General features: G+C 41.1%; 1 protein-coding gene across 1 annotated transcript in view; it reads left to right on the forward strand.

Moving 5' to 3' along the window:
• Nucleotides 1–11,169, forward strand: part of LOC146198895 (transmembrane 6 superfamily member 1-like) — a 29,845-nt gene extending 18,676 nt beyond the window's left edge. The window contains exon 9 of the mRNA XM_084594368.1: nt 523–11,169. Within this exon, the coding sequence (XP_084450494.1) occupies nt 523–726 (204 nt within the window). The 3' untranslated portion in view covers nt 727–11,169. The remainder of the gene's footprint in view (nt 1–522) is intronic.
• The last annotated feature ends 13 nt before the right edge of the window (nt 11,170–11,182 follow it).

An 11,182-nucleotide genomic window follows, 5' to 3' on the forward strand; every position in this document is an offset into this window, starting at 1 on the left:
TAATTTTTTCTTATGTTGAAAAATGTTTGGATATACTCCGGGTTTCTGTGGCCACCTGCTGCAGGCTTGCATTTCAATATACTGGTCTCTCTTGCGGCAAGTGCTCAAAAGATGCACAGGAAGCTATTAAATTGACAATTTAGATAGCTGCCAATGGTGCTCAGTCTCCTTTCTGGAACATTTGTCTTGCTTGGCTTTTGCGAAAGTGTTGCTTTTTGAATCTAAACGCTGTGGCCAGGCGTTACTTTGTTTGTAGGTACAGTTGCTCATGGGTGTTCTACACTATGTGTTGCAGAGCGGGTAGTTTGCAGTAGAGTTGGTTCAAAATTTGGTTCAGGACCATCGTGCCGGCCAGTCACCAGGAATGCCTACAAATCTGAGTGGCCATGCATGCTTTATTTTCTGCTCTCGATACCTCCTAACAGCTGAGTCATGAGGCAGTACTGCACTGAATGCGTTCCCAAGCATGTGCACCCCATAAACTTTTGTCGCTGACTGTATATTTAATTCTTTGAAATGCAGGGCCAAGTGACGCACATCGGTGCCTCTTTTCATCCTCGCACACCATACGTGATGCGAGTTCCCCCCGAGCTGTCCTCGTGGCTTGCCTTCTGGGTCGTGAATCTGCTGTTGGCTGTGGCACCCCAGTGCCTGGCATACAGGTGCAACAGTGACCCTCACTTCTTTGCTGCGCCGCGTGGGCACAGTGACCGCAGGGCTTCCTAGCCCTACTCTCTGCACTGCTTCAGTCTAGTACACCACCGATAAGTCACTCAAATGGTGGTTGGAAAACAGTAGGCAATTTTTTTAACTCTTGCTGTTCCTTCTTGTTTGTGCTTTTTTTACCTTGTCTCCCGTGAGGAAGTTTGTCAGTATTATCAGTTGTTTTTCAGCTGGTCTTCAAGTGAATAATTTTGTTCGGTTGCGTAGCTAGTGGAAAGTTTGCTAGAGTGCAAGGTTTTATCGAAAGCATGTCTACATCTGTTAGCAGCAAGAGCTGTTGTGAGAATTCTTGTACCAGGGCATGTGCTATTGCATGCCTCTCTCAGAAGTGGTTATATCTTCCATGAGCAGGAAGGTGTTACACGAGTAATATTGCCAGCTAATGTTGTTTTTTTTTCTGATAGGTGATGGGGGGGGGGTTGGCTATTATTGAGAAAGGGCTGAAGTGAGATTGCACTCTAGCAAAGTGCTGCTTCTTTAGGGAGGGCTGCGGAAAAGTAGGTCATAGTAGCAATACAAGTGACCAGGGAGGCCATGGGTTTGGTGCAGAAATCCATGAATGTGCTCTTTTTTTTTTTTTTTTGCACTACAAGGGCGTAGGATACTGTCCAGAATTATTATATGCATGTTTTTGCATTGTGTATATAGCTCGCTGCATTGCTGCTCCACTTTCTGGTTGGTTTCCCCTATTTCAAAGCATTCTGAATTGTTCCGAGTTCATCAACTTGGTAGTACATACTTTAAGGCGTTTGAGATTTTTAGATCAATGCACAGTCCGACTTGTTTTTTACATGCTGCTGGCTTTTGCTTATTGTTTAATGTATATAAACTATTTAGTTTGTGAGAAAAGATGTTTTTATATTATCTAAGAAAGGCATTGAGAAGAATTTTATGGCGTAACTTTTTTTCCCTAGTTTTATGTTCATTCTGTGCAGCTCTATTACTTTTCCAACATTGGTGTGTGCGAAAAGGAACAAACAAAATACCTTGTGATTTGTGGCTTTTACTTGCTGTATTTCCCTTGCTCTTCTGTAGCCACTTTTTAATAGTAATGGGTAACTGAAATTCGGAACACTGTGATGTACAGGACTGTATGATGGCAAAAATGGTGTTGGCAGGGAAAATATGTGATCAGATTAGTCTGTTGCTTTTGTTTGTCACTGCGAAATTTTAGCTGGTATGATATAAATCATGACAGTAAGGTCTAACTGTAATAGTCGAAATTTTAGCTGGTATGATGTAAATCATGACGCTAAGGTCGAACTGTAATAGTCTGTGATGAACCTCAAGTTTATTCTTTCTGCAGAATTACTTCCAAAGTAGTAAGGAAGTTGAAATGCTACCCTTGAGCTGTGTTTCATGTACAATGATATAACACATAGCGTGGTTTCTGGAAACAGCCTTTAGGAATTGAAGGCTTCAGATAAGTATATTTTTAGACCAAATAGCGTGCTGTTGTGTTATTTTTTATTTATTTGTATATAGGTATGTTCTGCTGCCTGAGAACGATGTGTTGCGACTGACAAAGTTTTGAGCTATGGCCTTTCTTTTTCTTTCTCCGCACACGCGAGTGGCAGATTAAATTTTACTGTTTATTTTACTGTTTTAACGTGCAGTACTCTGATTTATACATTAGTGGTTGTGACAAACTTAATTTATTGCATATTTATGAACAACTTGAACTCTAAGTTTTTATTTTTCTCAAAGTATTCGCACAAGTACCCACTACAAAAGCTGCAGCAAAAGTCATTGCCTAAGTTTAAACTGAAGTACTTGTAAACTATATCGTATCAAGGAAGGCTTCATATCTTGACTTATTCATGTAGGTCCTCTTGTGTGTGCAAAGCCTGCTTTGCTTCACAGTGGATTGTGTACTTAAAACAACTGGCAGTGTCAAATTGGGAGAGCTGCATTACATGAAGCAGCCCATGTTTAGAGCTTTTTTGAGACTGGATATGTCGTATAGAATGCCTCTATTCTCATTTGCAACAAATGTGTGAGAGTTGTGGGTATACATTTGTGGGCCTATGGCTACATCACTTGCAGTTGCCGTAGTGGTGTTACATTCAAGCCCATTCCTCGATTAAGTGCGTGCTGTCACTGGACATTCAGAGTTTTTACTCATTCCAAATGCTGTTGAGAATTAGCGTCAGTAAAGTTCCTGTTTCATATGATGCTTTTCGTGCTTTTAGTTCCGGAGCTGAGCAGTTTTGAATTTAAATCTTCAAAGTAGTTTGACTATTTGAATAATTTGGGTGCAAAGTAGTGCACCCAATTTGGAATAATAATAAGTATCTGTTCTCTAAACTTAACATCTTGCAGAGGATTTTATGAAGAAATCCACTGACCGGTTCTTTACTTGTATGTGCATAACCAGTCTGCCTAGAGTTGCTCGTGGTGTTTGCAATCACAAGGCAAGGCAGACAACACTATGGTACTCTATAAAGGCTCTTCACTTGCACTTGCTGACCGCCTCTACAAATGGCTTTGTGAAATAACGGCAATCTTTTGCTACTGTCAAAATTTGCTGCTTGCTGCTCACGTGAAGTTGAAATTCCTGAAAAACTTTTTTGTCTCGTTTTCAAACTTGCCTCAGTTAAAGGACCTCTGGGTACTTAATTCTTTAGATTTCTCTGTGTTCCCAGCTTCAAGATGCTTGAGGGGATTAAGAATACTCATTACGTCGGGTTAGCAAGATGGCCTAACAAACGTGTTGAGCTCCAGTATTGTTTCATGTGTTAAATCTGTGCATTCTGAACGTTCTGTGTACAAGAAGAAAAGTTTTATTCTCATGTCCAGCACATAGCAGCAGTTGCTGTTTGCATAGGAAACATTGAACTTTAAGATGTAAAAAAATAAAATTGCCATTGGAAAGTGTTCCTGAGTGTGCAGCAGCATGATAAATTAATTTCTCAGTCCGAGTGTGAGCCTTCTTAATTATGGAACAAGGTTAGCACAGGAACTGTAAAGTTTTCATGCTGCATACAACATTGTGCCACGACCTAGTAAGTAAAACCTCGTTACAAGAGACACTCAAGGGACCCGAAAAAGATGTCTTTTGTAAGCAAGTTCTCTTGTAACCAAAAATTCTAAAAGCACTGTGTTGATCAGTTTATTGCACATCAGCATCAGGAAAGCTTAAAGAAGTTATTCATACTAGTATGTATTTTTGTGAGTGCAGAGTGTATTCCTTCCCAAATTCTGGTAGTAAAGCACTTCACTTTGCAAGCTTTCCTGTTGCTCTAATACCTTTGAAGCACTCTTACATGCTCGTCACCCTCAGATGTTGACTTTTCTTCTGAAATGTCCTCGTAGTCAACCTCTATGGCACATGTGCCATTTACTTGCGCGAGAATTGCACAGTCTGTAAGCTCTTCGGAAGCACACAAGATCTGCATCTTCAGATATGAATTCTTCAGTAGATTCTGGTACCTCAGCAGTCTCGTGAATGTTCGCCCAAGCTTCGTCTTCAGGGAAGCTTTCCAAAGTATCCATATATGAGCCCTCTTACATCATGTCATCATATTTAAAGTTTGCTTGTATGAAACTGCTTTCACAGCTCGACTTCTCGGGCCATTCCAGACACCTAACATCACCTGAACAGCAAACTTCGCATCAATTACTATTGTACAATCTTGCTGCCCGTCGAGCAACAGGCGTTCTACCAATCTTGTTTTGTACAGCAACTTGACAGAGTGCATAATGCTTTTGTCTATTAGTTGAAAGTAGGGTGTGAAGTTTGGAGGGAAAAAATAACTTTGGTGGCTATGAGCACGAGAACTTTGGTGCTGCAAGAAGCATTGTCCACAAAGAGAAAGGCATCGGGATTTCGAGCTTTCATCTTGTGATAAAATTTTAACAGCGAGGAGTTCAATATGCTGGATGTCATTCATGCATTTTGATTTGCTTCGAAGGTGACAGTAATGCGATGCCAGTGGCTGAAACAATGGGGTCGTTTTGACTTCCCAATAATGGGGAAGCACTCTTTCTCAGTTCCTGACATATTATAATTGAACGGATGCTGATATGGAACAGAATTTAGCTAAGGGAGTCTGAAGTGCATCATTTATAAGTTGGTACGCTTCAGCTGCATTGCATGAGCACACGTGGATTGTGTCTCTTCTAAATAGTGAAAAATTTACTCTAGGGACCTGAAAAAGTTGCTCTTAGTAACAGAGTGTCTCTTGTAACCATATCTCTTGTATGCAATGTTGTTAACATGGCAGGCATAGGAAAACCAACCAAACCATTTTCAGGTGTCTCTTATAACAGAGTGTCTTTTGTAACAGTGTCTCTTGTAACGAGATTTAACTTCGTAACAGGCACAGAGCCAAAAGCATACCTGCCAACCCTCTCGATTCACTCAGGAGCCTTCCGAATTTTAACTACAATTTCTGATTGTATGGATAAGTCTCCCGAAAGATTTTCTGCTTGTAAAAATAGTTCTTGCAAAAAAACCTAGCAGAATCCGCAGCCGCATCGCAGTCGCCAAAATTTCCATCAAAGCTGCACTAAGGCCATCTTCATCATTGGATAAGCAGTCGATGCAAACCAAATCAAGCCAAAGTAGTTGACTTATTTTCTGTTACAGCATTCTAGAAGGCTTTGCAGTGGCAAAAGCAGTGTTCTTCCCTTGAGGCTCCCAAAGCGGCTGCCAGGGTGCTGGGGTAGACTGCAAAGTCATTGCCACAAAAAGACTGCTTGGACTGTGTATGAAACTTAAAATTTAGGGCGCACACAGTCACTCCCTCCCACTTCCCCTGATGTTAAAAATGGCCAACCCCCCCTACTTATTGGCAGGAATTAAACCTTCTGATTCTTGATATCGCTAAGTTAGAAATATGTGAATATGACCCAGACTGCTCAGCATAAGCAAATGTAGTTGAGACCACATAAGCAGTAGCAAAGCCTGTACTTTATTTTATAGTTATGCAGTTGGCGTGCTGCTCATAAGATGCACTATGCTCTTAATTTTTTTGTTTATGTTTACCAATTACTATAGTTTTCACGAGTGAAAATTTTCATTTTTATTATTTTTTTTATTTTTTTATTTTTTTTTTTTTTTTGCCTTTCCTGAAAACCTCTACCGAGAGCCTTTGCTGGTTTGTGTGCATTAAGTATTGTGCATCTGTACTTTGTGGGTGCACACTTCCTCGCCACTTTCAGCCTTAATCGGAGGATTTGTTAGCTTGTACAAATATTTTTAAATATTATTTGATAAGTACTGTTAAGATACTGTAATGCGTTGTAACGATTTAAAGCAGCGACTTTAACTGCTTGAGCTTGAGGCTTCTAGATTGGAGTAACCATTGAAAAACATACATCTGTTTTCAAAAATGCTAGTTCACCTTATAGGTTTGCTGTATTGTGAACGAAAACTTCTCACACATGAATAATTTGTTCAAGCTTTTGCTTGTTGGTACTGCTTTTGGTAATTTTAGTTGCCTAGTTAGCAGAAACTATGCTTTATCTTATATGTTCAGATGCTTTAAATGTTTATCAAGTGTGCCTATAGTTACAGGGGAAAATATGAATGCTAGTGTTTTTGCTAATGAGTGTAAGTGAACTTCCAGTATACTAGTTAGGTGACGTACAGGCTGGTAATGTTATTTTTGTATTGAGCTTGCTATCTGTGTGAGCCTAACTTAACTGGTGCTGGTAAACTTCAAATATGCGTGGGTATGTTCATTGTTGAATGACCTCATATTTTTACTACAAACATGAAGGAAGAAACAGATGCAACACTGATAGTTTTTCTATTATGTTCATTCTAGTTAATGACAATTTCACAGATGACAAGCTTATATTGACCTGCAGTTCATATTTCAGCACCAGCTCCGAAACTAATACAGTAGCACCTAAAATGCCTTCCAACAACTAGCTTAGTAGTAGAACCTCGTTATAACGAAGTAGTATGTGGCACGAAAATTTGTTCGTTATATCTGATATTCGTTATAAAAGTGCGCCCCCAAATTAAAGTAAATAAGTTTGCTAATAAAAAACAAAAACAAAATGTGCACTAATATGGACAACACAAAGGTGTAAAAATGCACAATTTTATTAAAAGCTTGGTGTAAACATGAAATCTCGCCTTTTGTTCAGTGTTGGAGAGCAAAAACGAATACTAAGAAGGGATGTGCCTCCGTGCACAGTTTGCACGACAGAGCCAACAAACTTGTGAAAAGTGTAGCGCACGCACGGGTCGGTTGCAGTGGCAGAGGCATGGCAGGGGCTCACGCCATGACGAGGTAATGGTGATGACATGCCAGTCACATGCCTGTCAGCCGTTGCACGGTAGGACTCTAGCAGTGGGTGCGGTGGCGACGCTAGAGTCCGACCATGGCAGTTCATGGTCTCCTCGAAGGCCATCTCGAAGGCCATAGGCCGTTTGTGCTAGTTTTTGTCGCCACCACTAGATGATACGGCACGCAAACCCGCCGACGATTTAAACTCACTTCTGCGGCAGCCAATTAGATTGATTGAAAAATTGTTTCTTGATAATTTTTCCGCCTCTTTTACGTATTTTTTGCCATTTTAGTGCAAGAAACTGCTTTGTTATAACCGATCTAGCATCAAATTTTGAAATTTTTGTTTTGTTATAGAAAAGAACTTCCAGAGAAATAAACCATACACCAACCAAACTGTGATTTTAGTTTGTATTATCTGATAATTCGCTATATCCGTGACGTTATAGCGAGGTTCGACTGCAGAATTCTATAATGCTTTGTAGCATCTGTTTTCTCTATTGTACCTGGTAAGTAACCTAACTATGGTGATTAGGCATTATGGAATGAGGAAGCCCTAGATATAACACTTTACCGGCTCTCATCAGGCAAGCATATATGCCTTGCTGATGTGTTCTTTTATAGACTTTGTTGGGCTGCATCAGCATGCTGAAGTATCAAAGTAAGAGTGTGAAGTACCCTGTAAATGAAGTGTGAATGCGCATTTGAGCACATATGAACATGCATATCTGCAAAACAGAGACTAAGAGTTTATTTTCTCATTTAATTATGCATGGTCATGCTGGGTTCTGAGCTTATGCTAGATGTCACTGTGTATTTGGACATCAAGCAAGCAGTTTTGTACACCCTTGGGAATGGTAAGGTGGAATGAAGGGGGATCTAGAGATTAAAGTACACCTTGCTGCGATATCTGTTACATTATATTTTATTAGTCTCCCCACCGAATTTTTATTGCTTTACTTTGCAGACTTTGTTTTATTTCAGTCACTTTCCATGCATGTTTAGCAATGATAGTTTTTTCTATTTCAGCACATTGTGTCATGAAAGTTGCTGAAACAATTGTTGTTCGACCACAAACGAATCCTAATTCAAAGAAAAACTTAGCTTTTGTATTTTTGGGTATTGTGCAGCTGAGCCCATCTTTCAGCCATTAACTCTGCTTGTGATATCATGTAACACCCAAAAGCATACATGCATTTTAAATTATTCTTATGGGACTAAATAGTGCCTTTGCAGAGCATGGATTCCAATGGAATTTTATATAAAGCATTTCCTGCATGCCTTGCATACATATTTTTACTCCTAAAATGTGTTGTGCAAGTGTTGTAATTTCTGGAAGGCTTTTCTAATGCAGCAGTTGCCAAGTCGAGCAAAAGGCTGTTGGTTTGTTACCAAGTTTCTTCTTATGCCTATGAACCTTTGCTTATATGGCTGTCATTAGAGACTTTTAGTATAGCGTATGGACTCTTTCGTACGATAAATGCCAGCAAATTACGGGACGTTACTCAGTGTGTCGCGGCGCTTTTAGTTGACCATACGAAAACACAAACGTAAGTTTTTTTTTTTTTTGTTTTTTGTTTTATTCGGGAGCCAATACTAGCCAAGTCGCGCCAGGACTTTAGCCAGTTATTTTGCTCCTGTGTTGAACTATGGTGTCTAGAAGGGGGCAGTGTGACGGGCGGGAGCCGGCGAAGCGCACAGCGGAGCGATGAAAGCTATAGATGGCGCTACTTGCAGCAGGTGTGCAGCCGTCGCGGCGGTTGGAGGGGGCGGCACAGGGCACCAGGCAGGCGTGTCGCGTGAATTTTGTGTCGCGTTTGAATTTTTATTCTGGTGCGATGCCAACATGACGAAATGTTTGCAGATCTGAGGTGAAAAGATGCATTGTTTTCTCCATCAGTGCGCGCAAATGGAGTTTCGCGACGTAATTTAGGAAAAGCAAGCTTTAATTGAACGCATATCAGAATATTAACTCTGTACGAGCTTAGTTTTCACTAAAAGCTTGATAGCACAAGTGAACATGGACAACGAACACGGACAATTCGGAACTCTGACTGGGAGCTTTGGAGTTTGGATGCAGCCGCGGAAAATATAATGAGTGGCCACAGAAAAAAAAAAGGACGTACTAGCAAATTAGTTCTCAGTGCGCTACGACACGCTAAGAAGTAGACAAACGTAAAACAGACAGGACGACGAACAGAGCGCTGTCTGTTCGTCGATCTGCATGCGCCAGCAACATGCCATTTATGGAATCACGTTACTTGGAAGTTGTAGCTCATAAATAATAGGTGCACTTATGGATGATCTGGCGCATCTCATATCATGCACTATATATTTTCCATCACTGCTTTTGCTGGACAAATCCACAAGACCAAAGGAAACATTTCATTACAATTAAGGTAAAGAAATCATTTGCACAAAATGTCTACAATTAAGAGCATAAATGACGTTTATTTTATTAATACAATATACAAATGCAGACGTCAGAGCGACCGAACAACGAATGGCTCTGCTTTGAATTCACTTTGTTTATAACTTCGAATGTTTCTGGCGGTCATTTTGAAGAGCCGTTTTGAAGAAAAATGAATCCATAGTTAGCACCACAAACAGGAAACATTTCGCAGTAACCTCTTTATGACAAACATCGCGCATCCCACTTGGTGGAATTTGTTAGACTGTTGAGAAACTGCGCGAAATTATGCACACTGAAAGCATAAAACGTTTTCTTTTTTTAACAAAAAATGTGAATGCGTCCCCTACTAACGCCGGCCAGCATAGTTCTATATGCTACAGCCAGGAACAAACGTTTGGGGGCGGCCGGATTTGTGGGAAAAATTTATTTTTTCGTTGCCTCGCAAGTTTGTCTTCTGATATTTTTTTTTTTCTCTGAATGGAGTGTGCATGTCCCCTCGTGACTCCACAAATTTCTTTCTTTATAATTGCCCGACCACACACACACACGCACACACACACGCACGCACAAAGAATTCCACGAGCCAGCATCCCTCAAACTTGTCCCTGGCTGTAAAATAAGCCTCACCTACCAAATTGTTGCGTGCACAGCGATCCTAATTGCATTCATGCTGCTGCTCGGGTGACTTTGAGGCCAGAATCACAATTATGGCAAGAAATTGTGCTGCTAAACTTCTGTGTCACACATATTCTGCCATGTAAAAGATAAGCTGGCTATCCCTTGTTTCACCCACATTATTGTGGCCTGAACTGAGGCACAGCTGAATAAGAGAGCCAGCATCACATTAATGCTCCCAGCATATGTCCTGAAATATAAACATGTCCAGCGTATTAAAATATTATTTTCAGCTGTTGATCAGAAAAGGCATAGCGTAATATTTAAGTTTGGCTTGAATATTCTTCTGTTTCTGTGGATGGGCAAGGTTATAGAAACTAGGGCAGATGATAGTTACGAGCAACTTCGCAGGTCCTTGGTGAAGATTTGTCTCGGGTATTCTACACCGAAAAAGTTGTCCTGTATGCCATGCGTTCGCAAACGAGACACAATAAGTCGTCAGCTCCTTGTCAGCACGTTTGATATTTCGCAATCCCAGTTCGCGTTAAGCTACATATTTAGGTGGTCTGAAAAGGGGGTTTCGGCTTTGCCCGCTTTGTACCCGCTTCTGCGCCCAGGTACAAAACATGTTCGCGCTTTTGCGCCACGAGTGCGCACAGCGTTATCTACTGCATAACACAGGATCAGCACAATATCACCCACTTCGCATCTCAAAAGGATCACTGTGGTACATGTGCGACTACCAGCTTCGAATCGTTCGCGGTCCACGCGTCCCAGACCTCGCCCGCACCCGCGCTGCTGCGCTCAATCGCGCTGCAGCGGCTGGTTCCCCATGCACACCAGAGCGCTGCAGCGCCCCTTGCGGCGCCGGGAAATTTCATGGCGGATTGCGCCTCCCTCTCACAAGGCGCGGATACGTCGCCCGTCACACTGCCCCCTTCTAGCCACCATAGTTGAACACTGAGCCAGGATAACACATTACGAACTACTATTTTCATTTTGTGTCAATATTTGTGTTGTCATTATGGTGCGTACCATTAACAACTTCTGTTCACAGAAGCAAGCGTATAAGCAGTGCAAGCCAAAGCAATCTACTTCATGGCGTTGCCATGCCAACAAAACAACGGCCTCAAGCAGAATGAAAAAAAAAAAAAAGAAAACAAAAAAAAACAACTTACAAATCACT

The sequence above is a fragment of the Amblyomma maculatum genome, chromosome 2, assembly GCF_055883805.1.
Source record: "Amblyomma maculatum isolate TAMU_Amacu chromosome 2, ASM5588380v1, whole genome shotgun sequence".
Classification (NCBI taxonomy): Eukaryota; Metazoa; Arthropoda; class Arachnida; order Ixodida; family Ixodidae; genus Amblyomma; species Amblyomma maculatum.